At 56.8% G+C, this 25,236-nt stretch overlaps 2 protein-coding genes and 1 long non-coding RNA gene across 7 annotated transcripts in view; 2 read left to right on the top strand and 1 right to left on the bottom strand.

The window, feature by feature from the left end:
• The window catches only part of Casz1 (castor zinc finger 1), a 142,873-nt gene extending 135,936 nt beyond the window's left edge, over positions 1–6,937 (top strand). For all 4 annotated transcript variants that reach the window (XM_078025275.1, XM_078025274.1, XM_078025273.1 and 1 more), the window contains 3 exons: positions 665–816; positions 924–1,065; positions 3,600–6,937. In XM_078025275.1, coding sequence (XP_077881401.1) covers positions 665–816; positions 924–1,065; positions 3,600–4,702 — 1,397 coding nt within the window. In that variant the 3' untranslated portion in view covers positions 4,703–6,937. The remainder of the gene's footprint in view (positions 1–664; positions 817–923; positions 1,066–3,599) is intronic.
• A 5,200-nt stretch (positions 6,938–12,137) lies between these two features.
• Pex14 (peroxisomal biogenesis factor 14) overlaps positions 12,138–25,236 on the bottom strand; it is a 145,654-nt gene continuing 132,555 nt past the window's right edge. For both annotated transcript variants that reach the window (XM_005334774.5, XM_078025270.1), the window contains 5 exons: positions 23,876–23,961; positions 19,244–19,346; positions 17,973–18,070; positions 15,066–15,157; positions 12,138–13,392 (listed from right to left, as the gene is read on the bottom strand). In XM_005334774.5, the coding sequence (XP_005334831.1) occupies positions 12,936–13,392; positions 15,066–15,157; positions 17,973–18,070; positions 19,244–19,346; positions 23,876–23,961 (836 nt within the window). In that variant the 3' untranslated portion in view covers positions 12,138–12,935. The remainder of the gene's footprint in view (positions 13,393–15,065; positions 15,158–17,972; positions 18,071–19,243; positions 19,347–23,875; positions 23,962–25,236) is intronic.
• Positions 15,751–19,089, top strand: LOC120890622 (uncharacterized). The gene is made up of 2 exons (XR_005734941.2): positions 15,751–17,964; positions 18,178–19,089. It is a non-coding gene; the product is annotated as an uncharacterized LOC120890622 (long non-coding RNA).

Below are 25,236 nucleotides of genomic sequence, written 5' to 3'. Positions count from 1 at the left end.
TGCCAGAAAAGAAAGGAAACAAATCTTTCCTTCAAGTATTAATTCAAAAAGGATTCATGGCCAGGAGAGGGCTGGTAACCATGGTGACAGGTGTCAACACTCAGAAGTCCATGCTGTTACGGAGCTCAGTTTACAGATGTCAGGGTATTCTGAAGTTGCCGTTATTTGCTCAACTTTTGGTGTTTTTGGTGGTAGCTGGGGCCAAACAAAGCCGGGGGATGATATAAGACACCTGGCCAGCTCGGTGCCATGGTGACGGGCAGGCCTTCACCTGCCCTCAGCTGATGCTGTTTTGGCCCCACCTGTTCTGTTTGTTCTCAGCCTGGAGCAAAGGAGAGACATGGGGGCAGGGTGGAGGCTGGCTGCCACACCTACCAGCCCAGGTCCCCAGAGAAGGTTTTGGGGACAGGTGGCATGCTGTGGACAGGGCCCACTAGGTTTCCTTCCTACAGTATGTGGGCAGGGAGTGGGTCTGGACAGCCTTCGTAGCCTTGGACTTCCTGCAGGTGGCTGATTGTAAGCTTTCCTCAGAGAAATGCAGTTCAGGGTGCACATGCCACTGGCCTTGTCGATCACTCCCTGTGCCCAGAACAGTGCCCAACACACACTGGCTGTGAGCACTGGCTGCCTGGGGAGGCTTATGCAGATGGGGCCGTGTCCACAGGCTGCAAGTACAACCAGGTGAACAGCCACTTCCACTGCATCCGGGAGGGCTGCCAGTTCTCCTTCCTCCTGAAGCACCAGATGACCTCCCACGCCCGGAAGCACATGCGCAGGATGCTCGGGAAGAACTTTGATCGAGTGCCCGCCTCCCAGGTGAGTGCCTCAAGCAGGCCTGTGGGTGGCTCCACCAACCCGACAGAGGCCCTGCTGCCCCTAGCGAAGGCAGCAAACAGCTCCTCAGGCACCCTGCTTCCTCCCAGGGCCCCCCAAGCCTGATGGATGCTGAGACAGATGAGGGCATGGACTACACGGGCTGCAGCCCGGGTGCCGCCTCCTCCGAGTCCTCTACCATGGATCGCAGCTGCTCCAGCACCCCCGTGGGCAACGAGAGCACAGCGGCAGGTGAGCGCAGGACCCCTGCCTCCAGCCCCACTTTGCCGAGTCCATCCTGGACACAAGGTTCACAGTGAGGTAGCCCTGAGGAGGACAGGCTGGTGTGCAGTGGACCAGCTGGTGTGTGGGATGTGGGACACTGAGGCCACCTCCTACCATCCTGCCACCTCCCCAGCACTCTGCCTTGTGCTTCAGTTTCCAGGAGAGGAGCCTGGGCCTGTCCTCCAGAGTTCCAGGAAGGCAGTACAGCCCAGCCCTCCCGCCTGCCCTGGCCCCCCTCAGGCCCTGGCCCCGCTCAGGCCCTGGCCCACTGCAGACTGGGCCTGGGGTCCAAGAGAGGCACCCACCTGCCAGGCCCACCCTGACCGCTCACAGCCGCCCTGCGGCCTCCCTCCTCTCGCTCCTCTCTCTGCTCCTCTGTCCAGTGTCTCCCACCTGCTCCACCATTGGTTTCTCATTTTGGTTCTTTTTGTTTGTTTGTTCTTTGTTTTGGTTCTTTTTTTTTTTTTTCTCTGCTTTTCTCCACCCTCTCCAGGCGGCCCGGCTCCTCCTCCTCCTCCTCTTCCTCCTCCTGCTGCCACTGGTGACGAGGCCGCCCGTGGGGCCCCACGGCCCCCCCTGACTCCACCCTTCCCACCGGCTGCGCTCCGGCCGCCCCTCCCCCCCCTCCCATGCCTCTTCTCTCCGTCCTGTCTCTCATACTCTCTGCTCAGTGCCACTCTGGGAGCCAGTCGCGGCCTGGCCCACCCCATCAGCAGCCCGCCCAGCTTCCCGCCTGTCACTGCCACTCCAACTCCAGTAAAAAGTGACGTCCCCCTAGTTCAGGACGCCGCAGGTAACTCGCACACACATTCTCAGCAGTATCTGTCACCCCACCCGATCCTTGAGACTGTGGTCCAGGACCTGACCCTTTTCTGTGGCTAGCTCAGTCAAGGACAGGGCCACCCTGCATCCTGATGGCCAAGCACTCCTGAGACCAGAAAGCCTGGCTCCTATCCCAAAGACAGCTCCTGTGACTCCTGCTCAGACTAGAGCATTCTGCCAGCCATTTGCCCCTGCTCAGCAACTGGTCAGCCCAGAGTAGGCATGCCAGATTCCAGCTGGCTGCTCAGGGTGGCCTCACCTTGGGCTTGGGCTTGGGCAGAACAGAGCCTGTCCCTGTGGCTCTCAGGTGTTCAGCTTCCCACCCAGATTTGAGGGTCTTGATCTGGCCCCACCCCTCCCTTAAAGCTGAGCCAGGGGAAGAAACCTCGGGAGCCTCAGGCCTCGGGCTGTGCTCTGTGATAGAAGCTCTTCCTGCCCCAACTCCATATCTGGGGTCCCACGGGGAGGGTCTGCTGGCCCCTCACCTTGCAGATGGCACACCACCTTCCATGCATTGTCACCTCACATTGTGCCTGAGCATGGCTTTGTGCCAGGCCCCCGGTGGCTGTGGCAGTAAGTACATGGGTTCTGCCCATTGAGAGCTGTCACCCTGTGACTTCAGACCCAAGAACACATCATCCCTGGTGGATTTCCAGGCCTGAGGCTCTCCCGTGGCCCCTGCCTAGTGCCCCCACCCCATTCCAGCCCTCAGTTTCTCTTCATCTGCTAAGGGTGGGTGACTGGGCCTGTTCTCCAAATCAGCAAGGCAGTAATTTGGTGGACAGAGCGGTGGCCAGGCATTCTGGCAGACTCAGAAGGGCCATGGCCCTCAGCCAGCACAGGGAGCAGCCTGGAGGATGCCCCCCTCTGGTGGGTCTGGGCCTTGAATCCCTGATTTCTGGGGAGTGCTGCCTCCCCCCTGTGTAGCCAGTGGGTGCCTTCTGAAAAGGGTGAGGAAGCAAGCCCTTGGCAGTGGGCTCCTAAGTCCTGGGAAGCATTCTGGGCCAGCCTGGGCGCTGATTGGGTGCCTGTCCTCTAGCTAAGCCCTTGTCTAGGTCTGGCCCAGCGAGGAGACTCTGAGCAGGGGGTTGGTATCTTTTTGATATTTAGTTCCTGAGGCCTGGCCTAGGAGGCCCACTAGGGGCAGAAACCTTAAGACCTTAAAGAGCCTTCTGGTACCAAGGAGAAGGTGCTCCTCAGGGCAGTTACAGCCCCAGATGGCCTAGGGCACTTGATCCCGGCTGTGAGTAGGCAGGTCCCCATGCAGACAGGCAGGCAGCCGGGGAACTGGTTTGCCTGTGGCGGGAAAGGAGCCGGCCTGTCCCTCATTAGAAGCAGGCGTGTGATGGGCCCTGGCCCCCCTCCAACTTGGGTAATTACACTCTGCGACCTAGATTTTCCCTTCAGCTTCAATTAGCACCAGGACATGTCCTCACTTCCTACCCAAACTGGTCAGGAAGCAGCCACCACATCCCGGCAAAGCTGGTTGGTCTGCCACCCAGGGATGCACGTGTGGTGGTCTGCAGGTCTGGATGACAAGGGAAGCCTGGGACTCCTTTGCTGTTCTGGGGGTGGGGAGAGGCGCCCTGGCCACTAGACCAGGGTCAGGGCCCTGTGTGAGTGTGACCCTGGCAAAAGAGGCAGCCTTCTGCACTGACTGCCCTGTGCCCCTTCCCCAGGGAACACCATCTCCATGCCCACAGCCTCCGGTGCCAAAAAGCGCTTCTGGATCATCGAGGACATGTCGCCCTTCGGCAAGCGGCGGAAGACGGCCTCCTCGCGCAAGATGCTGGACGAGGGCATGATGCTGGAGGGCTTCCGGCGCTTCGACCTCTATGAGGACTGCAAGGACACGGCCTGCCAGTTCTCGCTCAAGGTCACCCACTACCACTGCACGCGTGAGAACTGCGGCTACAAGTTCTGCGGGCGCACGCACATGTACAAGCACGCGCAGCACCACGACCGCGTGGACAACCTGGTGCTGGACGACTTCAAGCGCTTCAAGGCCTCGCTCAGCTGCCACTTCGCCGACTGCCCCTTCTCGGGCACCAGCACGCACTTCCACTGCCTGCGCTGCCGCTTCCGCTGCACCGACAGCACCAAGGTCACGGCGCACCGCAAGCACCACGGCAAGCAGGACGTGATCAGCGCGGCGGGCTTCTGCCAGTTCAGCTCGAGCGCCGACTGCGCGGTGCCGGACTGCAAGTACAAGCTCAAGTGCTCGCACTTCCACTGCACCTACCCGGGCTGCCGCCACACGGTCGTGGGCATGTCGCAGATGGACTCGCACAAGCGCAAGCACGAGAAGCAGGAGCGCGGTGAGCCGCCCGCCGCCTCGCCCGGCGCGCCCGTCAGCCTGGACGGCTCGCTCACGCTGGCCGCCGAGCCCGGGGGCTCGCTGCTCTTCCTGCAGACGGCCGCCGCCGGCCTGGGCCTGGCGCTCGGCGACGCCGGCGACCTCGCTGGCCCGCCCGACGCCGCCCCCGCGCCACGGGAGGTCCCCGCCGCCCCCGGCCCGGCCGCGGGCGCCGCCGGGGAGTCCTCGCAGGAGGACGAGGAGGAGGAGCTGGAGCTGCAGGAGGAGGAGGCCGAGGACGAGGATGACGAGGACGACGACGACGAGGACGACGACGAGGACGACGACGAGGACGAGGACGACGAGGACCTGCGCACCGACTCGGAGGAGTCGCTGCCCGAGGCGGCGGCCGAGGCGGGCGCGCGGACCCCGGCGCTGGCGGCTCTGGGCGCCCCCGGCCCCGCGCCCGCCGCCGCATCGCCCTAGCGCGCCTCTTCCCGCGGCGTCACTGTCCCCACTGTCCCCGGCGCGCTTTAAAGAAACGCTGTCTCCATGTGAAGCCCCTGAACAGAGCCGCTCGCCCGCCCCGCCGGGCGCCCCGCAGGTGCTTCCGGACCCCGAGTCCGTCTCAGGACAGAGGCGGGGACCCCTCTGGTGCTCGGGCCACCCCGCCCGGAACGCGCAGCTCCGCGGCGGAGGACAGGCCACCCGCCCCCTGCCCGCCGAGCGGGGTCTTCAGGGAACAGCAGGTGCTCGCCCGGGCGCGCGCTGACCGCCGCCAGCTCTTTGCTCAGGACCCGGGCGGGCGCTGGAGGCCACTGGGACCCCACCGGCCACCGGGGGCGGGGCCGCCACCTGTAGCGTCTGGCCGGGGGAGCCCCCTTAATGCAGCTAAGACTTCCCCCCTTGCCCAGGGGAAGGCGGGCAGCACGGGTGACAGTACAGGGACATCGAGGAAATCTGAAGATAGCAGCAGGCGGGCCCTTCAGTGCGGCTGCCCGGTGCTCCAGGGCCAGGCTGCCGTCCCTGCCCCTGCCCCTGCCCCCGCCCCCGCCCCCGCCCCCCAGCTGCGGTTGTCCCAGTCCCCCACCCCACCCCCACCCCGTTAAAAAAAAGAGGCTGTGTCCCAACCCACCCAAATGGAGCCTTGGGGACTGGGGGTATCAGCCACTCTGGTGGTGCAAACAGGAAGGATGCGGCTGTTTTGGGCTTTAATATTCAAAATGGAAAAAAAATACAAGAAGTTGTACAGTATTTTTCCTGTAAAGGTTATTATTCTACGTAGAGCAAAGGAAAAAAAGACAAGCAAAAGCGGGCGGCGGAGTGCCACACCCCGCGGACCAGCCTGAGCTTGGAGAAGGGGGTGCGACTTCTCCCGTGGGATGTTTAGCTTTGATTTTAGAGGCCTTAGCAGTTTGAGGCTGTCCGTCTTCACACTAGCACTGATGGGAGCTGCGTGATTCCAACTTTTAACTTGAATTTTGTAGAGACAAGAAAAATGGACTATTACTGTTGACACGAGTTTGTAGTTAATTTAACATTGGAGTTTTCCTCTGTTGGTTATGCGTGTGGCTTTGAGGGCTTCTTGCTTGTTGTCCCAGTTTGTCTTCTTATTTTGCTCGGGATGCTTCTAGGCTGGTGCAACCCACCCAGATTCAGCCCCTTTTCAAACCCCGCCTCCTGGAGGTTCTGAGGCTGTCAGCCCAGTGCAGGGCTACTGTCAGGCTCACACCTGACCTGGCTGCTGCAGTCCCCAGAAGGGACAGGCTGCCCTCCAGCCTCTGTCCAGGCCCAGCAGGCATTAGAGGGGTGGGGTAGAGTCTTATCTCCCTGAAGCCCCCACCCCAAAGGGCTTCAAGGGCAGTGGTTTTCTTTTTCCTCTGTGTGTGTGTGTGTGTGTGTGTGTGTGTCTCCTCTCAGCTGCCCACAGCTAGAAAGCCAGGACCCCCTGAGCTGGAGAGGGAGCAGGGAGGGAGGAGCAGTCAGACAGTGCACCTGATTCAACAGGAAGTCAATTGATTTCTAAACAGCCCCTACCAGAGCCTCCTGAATCCTGTGGGCACCACGTGCTGCTGCTGAGCATTTGCCCAGACTCTGACCTACCACAGGACTCTGTCTAAGGAGTTTTGTAAAGGAAAAAAACAAAGACAAACAACAAAAAAAAACCATTTTTCAATGTAGCAAAATCAAACAAAAAATTTAAAAAAAAAAGAAAAACGAAGATGCCGACAGTGCGAAGTCTAGCCTTTTGTAACCTTCATATTGCACACTAGGACTATAAGCCATTGCTAGCTCATTTTGAATTTTAATGTGTAATTTTTGTTTTATTTTCTTTCTGTGGGGAAAATGATGCTTGATCCACCAATGCTCTTTTTAATGTTTTATAACTATGTATGTGTATATATATAAATATAAAATAATATGTATGCACATATGTGTGTATATATCTATATGTATATACATATATAGATATATAGAGATGTATAGAGAGGTTTTGAGACAAAAAAAACGCAGAACGTGAAACCGAACTGAACAGCGCGTGCTCTGATTACTTGAATCTGGTCTCCTCGGCACCTGGTTATTAAGAACTGAATATTTTTCCACTTGAATTTAGTGCTATTAGAAATTTAATATATGTGTTTTATTTATTTGATTTTTTTTTTTGCATGACTGATGCAAGGTTTGACATTTTCACTCAATAAAAACTGGAAAAAAAATCCATCAAGTTATCTTTTATTTTTAAAATCGCCCCCAAGCGGCTGGCCGTGACCCAGCTATGTGGGGTGGTGCAAACAAGCCCTGCTCCATGTGCCAGTGAAGGGAAGGGAGGAGGGTGCTGGTCATCTTCAAGCCCAGCGGGGAGACGGGGGACAGACCAGGCCAGGTTCTTCCAGCTTGCTGATGACAGCGGTGGGCTCAGGACTTGCCCTGCTGGAAAGTGGTCTCCTCCCATCCTGGGCCCTGCCTGAAACCCAGCTGGAGGCTCAGGAGCACCCTCAGGTAGGGCCATCCAGCAGTGAGGCTCAGGCCTTCCCGAGACCCCGTCCTACCCTGTCCTAGTCAGGGCTACCGAGCGAGTGCTTGGCAGGGTCATCCTGCAGCCCCTCCTTCAGCGCCTTCCTCCTTCCTGCAGGGACCTGCCCAGGCCAGGAACGGCGCGTACCCGGATCCAGTCCGGATGCTGGCGAGGATCCGGCTCGAGGCTCGTCATGGCAGAACTGGGGGCTAGTTCCTGGGTCCGTAGCCACGGGCCAGGGCCTGAGCTGCGGGCTCTGGTGGCTCCATGGCGGGGGCGGGGGGTGTCCTTGGACACCAGGAAGTGGCCACAAGGCCTGGCCCAAAGTGCAGACCTAACCGCTCCTCGTTTGGCTCCCATGTGCCTGACGCTTATGAGGGTCCTCTTCAAACCTCATCATCCTGTCGGGCCTGTCCCGAGCTGGCCTCCAGGTGGCCCTGGGAGCGGACATGTGTGGAGCCACTCTTGCCCTCCATGATGAAGAGCATCTTGCTGGCTTGCCACATCCCTGCCACAGGGGAAGACACCCACTTTTCTGAAGGGATCAAGAAGTTGGTCCCTGGGGCACACTCATCCCCCTCACTGCACCTGGCACATCTGAGCACCAGCCAGCTGCCTGGGGACCACAGCAGAGCAGCTTGTCCCCTCAGAGCCCAGCTTGGTGTCATCTGCCACCACAAAGCCTCTCTGGCCAGCCCAGGCCTGGCGCACAGGGCCCTTCCCCGTCGGCCTTCCTCCTGGACCGCGGCCCACAGGCTATTTACATAAATATGTTTGTAACAGACACGAAAATATATACTTTTTTCGGTCTTATTAAAATGTTCAAGTTGGAACTCGCCTATTGTTTGTGGATATCTTGAGTCTGTTAAATAAAACAGTGACTAATTTATGGAATAAAACACAAGTTCAACAAATTAAAACCATTATTGGAGCTTTGTAGGCCCTGGTGGGCACATGGCCTCCCATGGGGCCTTAAGGAGGCAGGGAGCCAAGTCCCAGCCTGGGTCGGCAGGGGGACTGGGGGGTGGCGTGGCCACAGGGCTCCCCCTGGACACCAAAGCAATGGGCAGCAGAGAGTGGGGGCAGGTCTTGGACTCCTGGAAGCTAGAGCCTCGGAGCAATTTGATGGTCTTGACTCGGCCCCCAAACTACCCCCTGTTCCCAGATCATCTGGGCCTGGATGGATTTTGGCAGATCCACACACCCCGGAAATAGGAGGTAAGACCAGCTGCCCAGCCAGCCTCCTGACAGGGTCCAGGGAAGGGGCACTGGGTCTCACGGCACCCCTCCAGAAAGACCCAGGGAACAACAGGCTGCTGCTCCTAGAGGGCAGAAAGAAGGGCCCACCCACCTGACCCACTCAGCCAGTGGGGAGCCGGCTGCTGCAGGTGGCACCGCTCCCTGCTGGGCAGCAGGCAGTGGGCAGGGGCCCAGGAAGCTGCCCGTGGCTTGCTGGACCCAGTAGGAAATGCAGTCGGGCATGTTTTCCTTCTGGGATTTAATCAGCTCTGGTGGTGTGCAGTCAACACCCAAACTGGGGCACAAGCAGGAGCTCTGGAACCTCCTGGCGAGAGCCAGAACCAGCTGCACAGGCTCCTAGCTGAGCATGGTGGCCTGCCCCTCCCCAGTGTGGTCCTTGGAGCAGGTCTGGCCCCAACCAGAGAGTGGCAGGCCACTGAGCAAGGCAGGCTGTCTATCACTGTTCTGAGGGTCAGACCTGGCCCCACAGGTGGCCTTGGCCCAGGGCCAGGGCCCAGGGTAGGAAGAAAACACACTGCCCCAGCCTGGATCAGACCTCCAAGAAGCAGGACCGACCACAGCGTCCCTGGAAAGCACTGGAATCTGGGGCCTTGCCAGAAACAAAGAGAAGCCAGGCCTGTGCCATCCTTCCTGGGAGGAACTGCCCTACCCTCTGGGACAGATCAGACAGGAAGTGGCTCCAAAGGCCCCCAGCAAGGGCCGGAGGCAGAGGACAGTTGATGTGGCCATCGCTGGCTGCTTGATGTCCCCTGGGCCCACAGCCCACACCTGGAGGGAGACCCCAGTTCCCTACCAAAGACTCTCCATAAACTTGTGCCGAAATTTCCAGCTGGGGCTACTGGCGTTCACCAGGGGACCCAGCATCCGCCACTGCGAAGACGTCCTTCCTGGCAGCACTGGCCATGGAGAAAGAAAGGCTCAGGCCACTGAGATGAAGGCTGCGGGGAGGGGGAGGACTCACAGGTGCTCCTTCCGCTTCAGGTCGAACCACCCCAAACGCTGGCTGAGATTTCAAACTCATTTCGATAAGAGCGTCAAGAGCAGTGGCCTGGTGTGGCAGGCGCGGGGCGGTGCCCGCGGAGGCCGGCGGCTCCTGCCTGGGCCTGGCCCTGTTTCTAGACACTCTCCTTGGCCAGGAGACCACTGGCCCCAGGGTAAGACACACCTGCGCTGAGCAGGGACAGAAGAGTGGCTTTGCTCTTCCTGTTGGAAAGGAGGGTCAGGCCCGTGGGGCGGCCAGGGCCTGGTGCCGCCCCAGGTGGATGCTTCACCTGAGGGGGTCTCACAGGCACCTCTGCACTGCCCCACGCCCCCTCCCTCTTCTCTGCAAGCAGACAGCGCCAGCATGGGCTTTGGGAGGGGGCAGGGCGGGGGTGTGAGGACCCCGAGGACAGCCAGTCCGCCCACTGTTCAGGACGGACAAGCGCACAGCTCTGAGGAGAGCTTCTGTTTTTATTTTAAAACAAATTACGAGACCCACCACACCGCACAGCAAAACCGGAGGGGTGGGAGGGGACTCTCCTTCCCTGCCCTGTCCACTGGCCGTCCTCATCAGCAGACATGTACTTCCGCAAAAGGAAAAAGGTCAACACTTGGGGACACAAATTTGGTAGCCCCTTCCCCCAACTCAGAACGCCCCCTTTTCCCACCCAAGAGGTCCCGGGACACGGGCTGCAGATGGTCACCCCAGGAGCTGAGATTTTCATGGGCGACTACCTGCTCTGGGCCTGGCCTGGGGCCTCCCTGCAGGAGGGTCAGGCCCGCGCAAGCCCCTGGGATGCTCCCGGCCTGGCCTCCTCTTTAGGTGTCTCGAAAGCCAAAGGAGGGCCCCTGTCCTTCCCAAAAATGTCCCTGTCCAAGGGAGTCCCACAAGTCACCCAGTGCTAGGGAGACCCCAGAGTCGGAGGGGAGCCTGTTGGGGGGTCAGGACAGCTGGCCCGTGGCCTCCAGGCGCTGGGCTAGTCTGTTCCTAACGGCGCTTTATAAAAAGACGTTGTAATTGAGTTTAATAATCTACTCCCTTCCAGAGAGGGCCTGACAGGCGCTGCCTGCTGCTCACTTCTGCCCCATTCCAAATATTTTTACCTTATTTGGATGAAATGCATTATTTTTCTAATGAAAGGCTTTTTTCCGCAGGGCCGTCCGCCCTGGTCCAGCAACAGCCTTTATTAGGCAGCACTTGTGCGTTTTGGGGAGGGGTTTTCCTCTCCCTGAAGTCATGCCAGACTCTCTGTCCTCAAGAGCAGAACTCGGCGCTCAGGACCTGAGGGGCAAAGGCCTGGGGCCCCAGGTTTTCAGCCCTTCTCCTCCCTGCTTCAGCTGGGGACTTTCCGTCCTGCTGTGCTGACCCCTGGGCTAGGAGTAGGTGCCCTGAGGTGGCCCTGCCGCCCCCACCTCGGGAACGGTGAAGCCCAGGACCCCTCTTTCAGGGCCCAGGTCTTGAGGGGGAGGGATCGCGAGGTCCTGGTGGTGGCCAGCGCCTCCCCTGCCTCGACCCTCCCCTGGACACCCGCTCTCTGGTCTCACTAGGAGGGACCCCGGAAGTTCAACAACTATGACAAATGGTGGCCAAACCCAAGGGGGCCCTGTCTTCTCAGCAGCCATGTCCCCCTCACCATGGAGGGTCAGCAGCACAGCAGCCAGAGGGGGAAGGCCTGGCACCAGCTGCCCCGGCGGGGCCACGCCCTGCCCTCTGCTGGAGCAGCCAAGGTCCGTCGGCCGGGCCACCAAGGCTGGGATTCCTTGGGTCCCTGAGAACACAGGGTCCCCTCGCCGGCAGGCGGTCACCCCAGAGCTGAGATTCTCAGGGATGCAAGGAGGCAGGGGACGAAGCAAGAGGACAAGTGCAGGGATGGCTCTCACCAGGCTTTGCAGGTCCCTAAGGGTCACATGGCTGGGGAAACAGACCTGAGGAGTGTCACCTGAGGTGATGAGGACAGAGGACAAGCCTGCCCTCCCGGGGCCAGACAGGCAGGGCCACTTGCTGCCTCGGTGGGCCCCGCAGCAGGGCTGTGACCTCTCTCTCCTGGAATAAAACTGCCCTGAGGCCAAGTCCCTCAGTCTGGCCAGGGACTGGGAGGCCACTGGAAGAGCTTGCACCCCGCTGTGGCCACCTGCAGTGGTGGCCAGGGCCTGTGCCATTTCTGGGCTGTGTCCACAGGAGGCCCAGACAGGGCAGTGCCAGTAGTCCCAGGCCCGGCCCAGGCGGACTTGAGGAGCGCCGAGCGGCCCTTGGCAGGAGCTGCTGGCTCAGGTTCGCGCTCCATGCTCTGTGAAGGTTAGAGGGAGGCAGGGAGGGCGCGGAGACGAGGCAGAGGACACCCGCTCCTGGGAAGGCGCGTCCATTTAAGGAAGAAGCTCACCACGCTCACACCAGGTCTGCACCCAGCCAAGGAGGCCCTGCGGCTCCCAGGACGTCGCCCCTGCGGCTCCCAGGACGTCGCCCCTGCGGCCTGCACAGGAAGGACTCCTGCAGTTCCGGGTGAGCAGCCCTGGGGAAGGCCCCGGGGTCGGGGGGCAGAGGCTGCCCAGGCCCCTCGCCCTCCCCACGTCCCTCAGGCCCTTCTTGGGGCTCAGCTGGGGTGCTTCCGAGTAGTCCTCAGGGGCACGAAGGGCCCTCAGCAGACAGGGAGCCACAGGCAGGAGTTAAATAGTGGCAACTCGTATTTATTACAATTATATACAATCATATCTTATATCCTGAAATCTATACATGATCACACAAATGAACATGTTCCTTGGTGGGAAGGACAGACATGGCTGTTGGTCAGGAAGGCTCTGCCGCCTGGCCCTGCCGTGGAGCGAAAATCACGTCTCCCCACGGGATCAGCTGAACCACGACACAGCCGGCGAGGACGGTCTGAAGCGCAGTGTGATTTCATTTGTTGGAGATTATGCCAGGGCGTGAGGGCTGGGGTGGGGACAGGTGCCCACCTGTCAGGCAGGGCCCAGCTGTGGGGAGGCTGGCCGTGGCAGGCTGTTGCTGAGGGGGAATGGGTCCAGGGCTCTGGCTTCTGGAAACAGCTCGAAGAGTGAGCCATGGGCCAGGCCTAGAGGACAGAGCAGGGACAGCAGAGACCAAGGGGACTGTGGCTCCTCCCCACCGGGAGAAGGCAGGTAACCACACGAGCTCTTGCCATGCACGGTGTCAGCTCAGTCCGGCCAGCACCCCGAGGAGACACTTCCGGGGGCTGGGGCTCCGAGGCTTGGTGTCCTCGGCCTGGCTGTGAGGAAGGCAAAGCCACCTGCTTGGGCTGGGCTGAGTGGGGTGTGGGCTGGGCCTGGGATGCTGCTCAGGTGAAACGCAGATGTGGACAGAAACGTGAGCCTCACGCTCTGCAGCCAAGCACACCTCTGCCCAGACCTTGGCTTGAGGCCATCCCTGCCCAGAGCCAGAGCCCAGAGCCCAGAGCCCACAGCTGGACGGTGTCCCTGGGAGAGGCCCTAGTCCCGTTCATTCTCGTTGCTGGCACCCTCGGGCCGCCGCAGCTTCTCCACCTGCTCGTTGATCTGCCCGTCCCCACCTCTGCGGTCCTCCCTCTGCACTCCCAGGACGTCCTCCTCATCCACGTGGCTCACATCGTCGTCCTCCTCGTCCTCCTCATCCTCCTTGTCCTCCCTCTTCTCCTCCTCGCCCTGCACCTCCATCCTCACCTGGCCCTTCACGTCCACCACACCCTCGCCTTCCTCCGGGGGGCCTAGCAGGTGGTAGGTGGCCGTGGAGCCCTCAGGACTGTGGCTCTCCTTCCCAGGCGAGGGGGACGTGGACTCGTTGCTGACTGGCGAGATGTCACTGCTGCTGTGGTGGTTCACGGCTGCAGGGCTGGAGGGTGACGGCGATTTGACTGGAATCTGCCAGGAGGGGATCTTCGGGGCTGACGGGGATGGCGGGAACTGTCTCCTGGCAGGGGAGAGCAGGGGGCCAGGCCAAGGTTGGTGACCCCAGCTGGGCTCCCCATCACAGCCCCTCCTTCACTGACCCCCGAGAGCCATGATGGGAACAGTGCCCCCAGGGATACCCAGCAGGGGACCAGAGAACAAACCTCTTGGCCCAACGGAGGCTGCATCAGCTAAGAAGGGTGCCAGAGCCCCACAGGATGCCCGGCCGCACTGGGGGCTCTGGGGCCTCCCCTGCCTAGAGTGAGGCTGTCGAGCTCCTGACCCAGCATTGCCCTGCCTCCACCCCAGGGGCAGCAAAGGAAGGAAGCCGGGCTTCAAGGGCTCGGATCAGGGCTCGGGACACACGGACCTCAACACTAACTTGTCTATGGCCTGGGCAGAAGGTGGCCACTGGCCGAGGCTCAGACATCAGCATTAAGAGGTAACTTGGTGCATGTTGGTAGAAAGCCTCTGAGCCCAAGCGACAGGGAACAGACAGGTTTCCCTTTCTGCTTCCAAGTTCCCTTCTAGGCCCTGGGCCAGCAGCCAGCCCAGACTAAAGCCCATTCCAGGGGGGACCCGGGAGGCCAGGCCTGCTTGGCAACTGCTTGGAAGTGAAGTTCTGTGACTTGCAGACCCATCCCTGTATGGACCCAGGGGACAAAGCCCGGTTCCCACTCTGGGCAGCCAGCACTAGCTGCAGAAACAGCCTCCACCTCAGGGGACGCACACCCCAGCCTTCACTAGCCTCAGCGGCACAAAGCCAGCGAGGAACTCCACCTGCTCAGAGTTCCCCAACTGCCTGGTCTCTCCACCACCAAGGTCAGGAAAGATCTCTTCTACTAATCACCCTCGGCCCCGGGCCCCGGCCCCTCACCTGTTCTGAGGACATGTTCTCTTCCTCAGGGAGCACAGGGCGGGCGTGTTTGAAAATGAGGTCTCTGGCTACCCAATCCCTACACCCTCCATCCCTGATCCCTATGAAGGTCCCACACTGGGCGCCACTGAGCCCCAAGTCCAGCGGAGGAAGGACAGCATCCAGATAAGGGCTGCCAGGGTGCCGCTCGTGTGGGATGACCACGCTTCCTGGTTTCCCAGGACAAAGAGGCTCCTGGGACACTGGACTTCCAGCTTTAAGATCAGGTCAGGCCTGGGCAAACCAGGAAAAGCTGGTCACCTTACCATCAGGGCTGCCCTGTGGAGGGACAGCAGAGGGATACCAGGGAAGGTGGAGGGAGGCGAGGACTGTTCTGCTCGTGGAGAGCTCCTCGAACTAAGCGGCCCTCACTGGGACTTCCTCTGGGCAAAGCTGTCACTGAGGTTGTCTGGGCTCAGGAAGGGGGAGGGGTAGCCTGCCTCTAGGAGCCCCTGCTTCAGGAGGAACCGAGCGGGAATGCCCACTGCTCCTCGCCTGAGAGGTCCAGAGAGCCGCTGCTATTTCAAAACCTTTGTGGGTGCCGCCGCCGACGGTCAGCCTGGAGGGAGAAGGGCTCTGGGGAGGGAAGCAGAAGCTCCCAGGTCTCCGCACTCAGTGCCAGAATCCCACAGCTCAGTCAGAAGCTGCCTGGGGAGCCCTGGGGGAGCCCTGGGGGAGCCCTGAGCTCCCCACCGCTCGAGGCCAGCCCAGGAGCTCTCTCCTGCTTGCTGTCCCAAGCAGGGACCTAGATAAGGTGGAACCCGAGCCTTCTCTCCTACCGGTTTAAAAGAAGCCCTTTTAAGGAGTTAATTTCCGACTTGAGTTCGTTGATATTCTGGGACTCCAGGATCCAGTTGGTGGATGTGGTGGCCTGAAAGTCAAAACACAGGAGATGCAGGTCAGAGTGGCACCCCCACGCCACCCGAGTGGGCAAGGTGTGGCTTAGGAGCACCCTGAAGGCAACAGCAGCTGGCACATTTTATCTGGCCACAGCCTGGCGATCCTGCGTGAAGGGCCTGGCACTGCCAGAGGCGACTCCCTTCAAACCCACACTCCCTGAGCTCTGGGTGTCTAAGGGCACAGGACCTGCAGCACCGAGGTACTGTGGGTTTGTAAAGTGACGTGATGCGTGAGCTCTCATCTTTCAGGGAGACTCACTGTGGTATCTGAAAGGAGGGGTGACACCTGGAGGACGGGCAGGGTCTGCTGGAGTGAGCAATGCCCTCCCTTCTGTGTTTGAAATGCTCATTAAAACAAAAGAACAATAAAAACTAAACCCCACTCCTTCCAAAAGAAATGCCCCCTCAGCAAGGGGCTGAGCCGGGGTGGCCTCAAAACTGGTGTTCCTGAGCCTGGAAGCCACACTGGGCATCAGAGAGGCTGGGGCACCTCAACCCCTGCGGGCCACTCCTGCAGCCTGGAGGACAGGCTTCACCACATGCTGGGCTGCTTGGGGCTGCTGGGGACCTCCTGCTCCTGCTAGGTGAGGTCTGGTCTCTAGAGGGTCCTGGGGGCCAGAGGACATCCCAGGACTGCTCCTCCCTGTCTGCAAAGCCACCTGCAGGTCATGCTACCCAATCACATCCCTTCTTTGGGATGACTCTGGTTGCAGAGCAGAAAAGAGAACAGCCCTGGGCTCTGAGCTGCCCTTTCCCCAGAGGGCCAGGACAGAACCTCCTTCACACAGGGCTGCTGCACATGGCTTTTGGCAAATCCTGTCAGGACAGATGGACAAGAGGGGAGCCAATCCCACCACCCCGCATGGGAACTTCGGGTGGCCAAGCCGCCGGGGTGAGTGTGGTGGGTATATAGTGGTCCACCCCGGCCAGGAGGCCTCAGCTCAAGTGCCTGCCTCCCTGAGCTGGAGGCTGCCTCCAGATGGGGTGAGCCTGGCTCTTTCCCCAATGCACAGTGGCGACTGCAGGCCCACCAGCTGAGGCCGCCCAGGGGAAGGAAACCTGCAGTCCGGGAGAATGCGGGCCCATGTCTGCCACCCTCACACACAACCCTGCAGGGTCCCCACTCCAGATCAGCAGATGATGAGGGCACAGAAGCCGCTGATGAGCTCCTCCGCGCCCTGGAAGCTACAGCAGCCCATCAAGCAGGAGCCACTACCACTCCGGGCCGCACAGGACTCGGATTACCAAACACATGTGCTGCCAGACGCCAGGATTCAGAAATAAAATCTGACATCTGGGGCTTTTTAGCCAATCTCTTTAAAAAACAGTTGTCGAAAACTCGCAGCCTTCAGTTTTATGTAGGTTTTTTTAATTACTTAAAGCTCTTCTTTTTAATTTTTTACAGTGCTCCAGTAGGAGTTTGGAAGCCAGATATAAAAACTTACATCACAGCTGAGAAAACACAGCTCTGAGTCTTTGGTTTATGGGGTAACCAAAGTCCTCCCATGTGTTTAGATGCCAGGCTGGAGAACCCCACTTCATCACCAAGAGGGGGACAGAAGCCTGGAGTGGGAGGGGCTTGAGAAGAGCAAGCGGAGGAGTTCTATGGGGCCACCTCAGCCACCAGGACAAGCCCACCCCACCCGCCTTCAAGTCCAACACGTGGTCTTAATCTTAATATTTAAGGTCTGGAAGCAATTTCCCAGTTTCCAGAGTGGCTGCTGGCCACTGACAGGCCACTGATCCAAAAGATAACCAAGTGGGGTGAAGGCTGCTGCCACAGGGACCCACAGGGGCTGCAGCCACCTGAGGAGGGGATGAGGCAACACCTGTGTGTGGGAGAGACATGGGGAGGGGGTTCTTGAGTCTTTAAAAGAGGCACCTCAGACTCTATCAGAAGCAGGAAGTGATCCACTTTCCTGGTTTTGCAATCTAGTGCATTGAAGGTGTCTTCCCTGAGCAGAACAGGCAGGGTGAAATCCTTTAGAGGACATTATGGAGCCACCGGACCACTGTCTCCTGGGCCCTGTCTGCCTAAGTCATGATGATGCTATCATACACTCATGAAAACCAAGGCCTGCAACCCTGAGACCTGACCGCAGTCAGGCAACGTTCTAAGCACATCCACAATCCAGCAAAGCAGGAACCATTACAGCTCCATCGTATACATGAGGAAGACTCAGAGAAGTTAAGTAACTTGCCTGTGGTCCCACAGCTAGCAAGTAGGAAAGTGAGGATTCTAACCCAGCAGAGGGATCCCTCAGTCTGATACTGCCTAGACTGCTGCAGATTTGGGCAATAAGGCACGGAAAACTTCCTCAGTCGATCCTGGGTGGTTCCCATTCCACTGGGATCACCCAAGCCCACGTACTTGAGGCAAGGTTAGCCCATGCGCCTGGGGCGGCCACAGGGGTTGCTGGGAAACTGCACACTTCTCCCTTCTGTCCCCTTATATTCTCCCTGTGACTTACAGCCCAACTACAGGCACCTACGATGACGGCGTCCAGAGCTGTGGGGGTGTGGCTGTCATCAGAGGTCACAGGGAAAAGGGCAGCTTTCTTCCCTCCTCCTGTTGGGAGGTGACCGGAAGGGTGGCCTTAATGGGTAATTGCCATCCAAGTGTATGGTGATGCCTCCCTTTTCCACAGGAAAGGTTAGACAGCAGATGGCAGGTGAAGGACATTCAGACCTTGGAAGACAACTTTCAGACCTGGGGCACAAGGACCAGGGCGAAGAGCTGGACAGGACAGACCGGGCCTGGGGGAACCAGGGCCCAGAGGTAAGTACCTTGGCGGTGGCGAGCTCATGGGCCAGCTCCTGGACCTTCTGCTGCTGCTGCCTCAGCAGCTCCTGGACAGAGGCCAGTGTCGTCTGTACCTGAGTCACTGGGGAAGAGAGTGTGGCGTCTGGTGAGTTAGTGCCCACAGACTCCCTCCTCAGTCCCCATGCCTGTGGGCAGCCCCTATTCCTGCTTCGGTTCATTTATCTGCAGGCCCTGCCCCCTCACCTCCGATGACTCATCTGCGCCCTGGTAGCCCACCTGCGCTGGACCTGCCCTCCGGATTTCCACTCTGTCTCTCTACTGTGTGCTTGTCCGTGGTCAACAGCACACCGGTCCAGCCTCTCCCTCTAAGCACGCCCGGCTGCGCTGTCCTGGCTCTCCCGGCCCCGCTCACTGCCTCACGCATCTCATGGGCCTAGCCGTGTCCTTGGGAGCTCAGGGCGTGTCTGGCCTGGGAAGGCCGAGGCTCAGGCTTCCGCCACATCCAGGAGGAGTGCAACTGCGGACCCTGTCTCCAGTGCGCCTTCCTATCCTACTCCCACCCTGAGGCTGTCTGCCTAGACCCCACTGTCACATGGCCCCTGGGACCAGTATCACCGCGTCACCCTCCGAGGAGCAAATGCCAGTGTGACAGATAAGTGCTACCGACTTCTGAGGATTTCACGAAGGTGCCCCTGAGGGACATGGGCTGCCCGGACAGGAGGCTCCCGCCTGCCTCGGGGTTTGAGATGCAGAGCTCCACCTGGTAAACAAGCTTATAACGGAGCAGAGCCACCTCTGGCGCGACAGGTCCCAGCTAATCTGGGCCATCGCTGGGGCAGCGGGTAATGAACGCCAGCCCTGTGGAGTCGATAACAGAGGAGGTGGCCGGGGTCCCAGGAGCCACAGTAATTACAGACTCTCCCGACCCTGCCTTGGACTCTTAGAGGGAAGGGGGGAAATCACTGAAAACCCCCCTGAAAACCTCATAGAAGCAGAAATTAAAAATGAACTTTACAGCCCTTAGAAAGGCTGTCATTTTATTCCCCTTATTAATATTCTGAGGTTGGGAGCCTTTCCGTAAAAACATAATTAATTGAGGCCGCGCCGACAGTAAACAAGCAATTTCAAATTAAACCGAAATGACGGCGGCTTCATTTGCAAATGTGAACAGATTCTCAGAGCAGATAAATGAAGTCACCACATAAAGTGGAGACGGAGGGAGAGGGGAGGGGCCGAGAAGGGGCTGCGTGGAGAAGGCTTTGAGGGGTGACTTGATGGAGTCATTAATCTTTACCTGTCTGGGCCACGCTGCCACTCAGCTCAGAGAGACTCGCCGCCATCCTCTCCAGCTGCTTCCTGTCCTCGCGGCCGCCCAGGATGAGGGGCAGCAGGTACTTCTGCAAGAAGCAGAGGGGCGGGAGCGGTGTGCACACAGGTACCTGATATCCGTCTCTCAGATCCCGACACCCAACTTTCCCTCGTCCTCCCCAGGTTTGGGGAACCCTGGCACATGCGTAAGCGAACAAAATACTTGAAAAAGTTACAAGACTGCGATTATAACCATCTAAAATTCTGTCTGAATAAGGACAAGGATGGGGAGAGAACAGGGACGAAGAAAGCCAGTGTGCATGTGCACATGCGTGTGCGCTGGGGACAGAACCCAGGGTCTGGAACCTGTCGGGCAAGCTCCACCACACAGCTGCAACCTGGCCCCAGGAAAACCAGTCTGGTCTGCTGTGATAGGAAACTTTTATTAGTGATGTCATATTTTTATGACAAAAATTTTAAATTCTACTTTAAAAGTTGTAAGATGAAAATGTAGAAGAATATATAGGAAAACAATGCTGTTGGCAGCCTCCTGTTTCACCCTTCAAAACAAATTATTAAAATTAAATGAATAAAAACTTACTCAAGAAACTAAAGGGAAATCAGCTGCAGACTTCAGGGCCCTGGCTTTTAGTAGGGGATGATACTGAGGTCTCCCGAGATCACTTGGTCTTTGCTAAACCAAGGCTGAATCCTCAGAAGCACCTCCTTCAGAGACAAACAACTCACCCTCACAGGTACCCCAGGGGGTAAGCTGCACCTGGCGACTGTGATGCCACCAAATAAGAACCCTGAACACCCGGTCCTCTGAGCACTGGGAAGAAGGCGAGGGCATAGCCGGACACCCTGCCGTGGGGCTTGGAACAGGGGCGTGGAAGGGCAGAGGTAGGCGGCAGGCCACTGGAGAGCAGGATGAGGAAATGTCCTTCGACCCACGAGGCCCCCTGTTTGAGGGGAGCGAGACCCAGTGCAACTTGAAAAGGAGGGTGCTAGAGCTCACGCGGCGTGGGCCTGGCTGGGCCACACAAGGGTACTTTGTTTCTTAGTCTATTTGGGCCCCAGATGGGGAAAAAAGATGGAAACTTCTCCATTAAGGCTTCTGTATGGGGAAGGAGAAGGCCCTTCACAGGGGGTTTGTGGGAGAGCTCATTTCAGGAGTGACTCCCAAGTGAAGACCATCATTCAGCTTAAGTGTAGAAGCATTTTCTATTTTGCAAAGTGCTTTTCAGCCACCCTGTGAGTTATTACTCACAACTGAGCTAAAACTCATCAAATGTGGTCTGACGTTGCAGGTGGAAAATTCCCCAAGTATGAAAGTCAAGAAACTCTCACACGCGTGAACAACTGTGGGCTCCATGTCTGAGGTCAGAAGTGACCAGAGGCACACGCCCTGTTCAGCCTAAGTCTTATGCATGTGTGCAGCAAGAGGGTGGCTTCTTCCCACTTTCTTTTTTCTTCTTTTAATTTTTTAAAAAATATTTTTTAGTGTTGATGAACTTTTATTTTATCCATTTATTTATATGCAGTGCTGAGCACTGAACCCAGTGCCTCAAAACATTTGAGGCAGGCACTCTACCACTCAGCCACAACCCCAGCCCCTCTTCTTTTAATTTAAAAAAAACTATTAACAAGTATTCTAGAAATTCTTTATTTTTTTCATTTTTAGTACTGGGGATTGAATACAGAGGTGCTGTACCACTGAAACACATCCCCAGCGCTTTCTTTTGAATTTTGAGAATTTCTTTTGAATTTTAAGTTGCTCAGGGCCTTGCTAAAATTGCTGAGGCTGGCCTTGAACTTACAATCCTCCTGCCTTAGCCTCCCATGTTGCTGGGATTACAGGTGTGTGCCACTGCGCCCAGCTCTGTTCCAGAAATTCTTCAGTCATCATTGTGACCGACATTTCAATGTCTTTCTTCTTTTATAAAGCAGGTGAGAGGGGCTGGAGCTATATAGCTCAGAGGCAGAACACTTGCCTAGCATGCGTGAGGCACTGGGTTTGATCCTCAGTACCTCATAAAAATAAACAAATAAAATAAAGACATTCTGTCCATCTACAACTTTAAAAAAAAATTTTAAAAACCAAACAAACAAACAAACAAACAAAAAAACAGGCGAGAACCCCGAGCGCTGTGGAAAGGGACAGCAGCCCTTTGGTGCACCTACACCAAGGGCCTGCGCTGTGGCCTGTGGCCTGAGCCTGTGGGGCTCACAGGGCCGAGGCACTCACTGGAAAGCTGTGTGTTGTCATATTATCCTTCCTGGTGCCTAATCTGTGCCAGTGATTTGGAAGAAGCTGTCCACACACAAGAAATGGGTGGGTATCCACTCAGAGGAGGGAGTCCTAGGATCCAGAACATTTTGCTTCCAGATTTTTTTTAAATTAATTAATCTATTTGACAGCAGAATGCATTTGACACACTTTACACAAATGGAGCACCACTTCTCCTTCCTCTGGCTGTCCACGTGCAGAGTCACTCCTCCAGTGTAATCGTGCATATAAACACAGTAATAATGTCTGTCTCCTTCTACTGTCCTTCCCAGCCCCACAACTCCACTCCTCTCCTCTCACTCCCCCCTACACAAACCAAAGTTCCTTCATTTTTCTCTATCCCCCCACCCCACTATGAATCAGCATCTGCTTATCAGAGAAAACATTCAGCTCTCGTTTTTGGGGGGATTGGCTTACTTCATTTAGCATGATATTCTCTAGTTCTATCCATTTACCTGCAAATGTTATCATTTCGTTCTTCTTTAAGGCTGAGTAATATTCCATTGTATATATGTACCACATTTTCTTTATCCATTCATCTGTTGAAGGCATTTAGGTTGGTTCCATAGTTTAGCTACCGTGAACTGAGCTGCTATAAACATTAATGTGGCTGAGTCACTACAGTAGGCTGATTTTAAGTCCTTTGGGTATAAACCAAGGAGTGGGATAGGTGGATCAAATGGTGGATCCATTCCAAGTTTTCTGAGGAATCTCCATATGGCTTTTCCTTAGTGGTTGCACCAATTTGCAGTACCACCAACTATGTAGCATACCTTTTCCCCCACACCCTCACCAACACTTATTATTGCTTGTATTCTTAACAGCTGCCATTCTGACTGGAGTGAGATGAAATCTTAGAGTAGTTTGATTTGCATGTCTCTAATTGCTAGAGATGATGAACATTTTTTCATATGTTTGTTGATGGATTGTATTTCCTCTTCTCTAAAAGTGTCTGTGTAGTTTCTTAGCTGAACTGATTGGGTTATTCAGTTTGTTGTTTTTGTGTGTGTGTGTGTTAAGTTTTTTGAGTTCTTTATATATCCTGGAGACTAGTGCTCTATCTGAGGTGTGTGTGGTAAAGATTTTTTCCCATTCTGTAGGCTCTCTCTTCACGTTACTGATTGTTTCCTTTGCTAAGAAGTTGCTTCTGGATTTCTACATGGCAATTTCCAACTACAGCAACAGATGTTCCACTGAAAAAATGTTATTCTGCTATAACTCTGCCATTAGCTTTTGTATTAAGCCCCAAACTAAGAATCCCAGGATGCAAGGTTTAACTGCATTTCACTTGCTAAAAGTTACAATGGTGAGTCTGGAATTCATTCAGGCCTTGGGTGGCCTCCAGGTTGAGCAGATCTTGGACCTGAGACCCAACCTGGCTCTTCACCTTCTAGAAAAGACTCATTTCTTCAGATCCAAGGTGGGCCTTTTCACGGGTGTCAACAAAGTAAACATTTGCTTGGTGCCTAGGTTCTGTGGTAAGCAATCAACTCTGCTTATGAGTCCTAAGGAGTCCTACGTTATACATTCCCTGGAAGATAAGGCGATCCCACGAACATACACTGAGGTTCCCCAACCTGGCTTTAAATGCGAAGGCAGAACAATGGAGTTTGGGGTGCTTCCAGTGAGTGAGCCGCTTGTCTCAGCACTTTCCTGTGCTCTTCATTACAATCTTTCGAAGCAGGTACTGCAGCTGCTCCTCAACGATGAGGGGAGGGAGTCATGTCACAATGAAGCACTGGACATCAACAATGATGCTCTACACCTCATCTCCCAGGCTACCTTCAGTGTGCCTAAAACATGCACATCAGCTGACGGTGGGTAAAATCGTCTAACAGTCTCTCTTACAATGAGATGTTGGCAATCTCGTGTGATTTACTGAATATTGCACTGAAGGTACACAGCAAGGGTTGCAATGGGTGTGCTTCTGCACCATTGTGAAGGTGACTATAGTAAGTTGGGGACCATCTGTATTATCCCAATTTTACAGATGAGCCTGTGGTCAGTTTCTCCGGGCAGAGCCAGGGTTTAACACAGGCAGATGGCCCCCAGCGTCCATGCTCTTAATTTGTCCCTCACAAATTATACATCAGGCACCATTCTAAGTGCCGGACCCAGATTGCAATGGACAGACCTCAAGGTCGCCCTGTGAGTGGAGCAGGAGAGGAGGGGCCTGTGCCTGCCAGGCCTGGGTGCGCATTCCCTCCTGCGCCTGCTGCACCCCGAGGACAGCATCTCTGTGCAGGAGGTAAACCAAGAGCTGGGAGAGGGGAGCTGACTGCCAGGGCAGCAGGTAGAGCACCTGTAGCCTCTGGGAAGACAACTTACCTTGTAAAGCTGATGAAAGCCAAATGCAATTCCCGCCATGATGATGGCCAACGCACCATAATCTCGCCACCGGGAACCTACAGGGCCTGATAGTGGGAGAAAGGAGGCAGAGTCAGGGGGGACACCCAGCATCCTGCCCTGGGGAGAGGCAAGTGTGTGACTCAGCAGATGGGCAAGTGGGGTACACAGCTGTGACTGTCAGAAGTATCAGTTCAGCTCTTGTCCCTTCTCTTCCCACGCTTTCCGAACCATTTGCCTCACTGGGGACAGCAGAGACAGCTAGTCATCTGGCCTCAGCTGTGCATGCTGGGCAGAGGTATGCAGCAGCAGTGAGCTGAGTGCCCAGCATGGAGCCAGGAGGCAGGGCCCTGTGAGGATGGCATGAATACACCTTGGTGTACAGAACCTCATGTGCAGACGCCCTACTCCAGAGAAAGATCATCGAGGGCACCACAGACCAAGGTGACCTCCCTGCTCTGCTCTCACATGGAGCTGGGGAGAAAAGACAGAAGACACGAGTCTCCGAAGGACGGAGCAAGGCAACTTTCACAGAGTGACAGAGCCTATCCAGGGCATGTGCCTGTGGGGGTAGCGGGGGGGAAGAGACCAGGGGTCAGCAGGGTCTTGGAGGAGGTAAAGACCAAGACCTGTGATTCTGGGGACAAGGGAAAAACAGGCATAAAGTAAAGAGAGCGGGTCAGTGAGGACCTGATGAGCACCTGGGCCTCAGCAGGGGAGAAGAGATGCTGGTCAAAAGACCTGCAGGAAGAGTGTCCAGGAGAACACAGGGAGTCAAGTCTACCTGTGGGTGGGAAGGAAAAGACAGGGCTCAGGAGTCTGAACACCATTTCACCAGCAGGGGGGAGACACTGCAGGATCTGGGTGAGTGTCGTGATGGGATCTGCTCTAGGATAGCAGCGTGGGTGGCTCTGAGGACAAGGCAGAAGTGGAGTCCTGGAAGCATGAAAGCTGGGAAGAACTCTGCAAGGACACACAAAGGCAACGAGGGTCTGGGCTAGGATGGAGGCCAAGGAATGGAGTTGGGAGCCATCTCAGAAGAATTTGCTGCTGTTGTTGAGGAACTGGTTCCTGAACTAATTCCCTTTAGATCAACCCGCCCCCTCCCCCTGGGCCCCCATTACGAGTAGCGTGGTGAAACCTCAGCTGTCCCGCCCTGTCCCACCTAGCTTGTGGATCACAACTCTGTCCGTCAAAGCCATGCTGAATGTGCTCCCTGCCCTTTAGTCACTTAGCCCTCTCGGTTATCAGACGGCTGTCTCACGGTCACAGTGGTTACGTTCAAGTCACCCCCCATGTAACTCAACAATGGCTCCAAAACATAAAAGTAGTGAGGCTGGCAA

Source organism: Ictidomys tridecemlineatus, chromosome 11 (assembly GCF_052094955.1).
Source record: "Ictidomys tridecemlineatus isolate mIctTri1 chromosome 11, mIctTri1.hap1, whole genome shotgun sequence".
Classification (NCBI taxonomy): domain Eukaryota; kingdom Metazoa; phylum Chordata; class Mammalia; order Rodentia; family Sciuridae; genus Ictidomys; species Ictidomys tridecemlineatus.
This window is presented reverse-complemented; position numbering and strand designations above follow the sequence as displayed.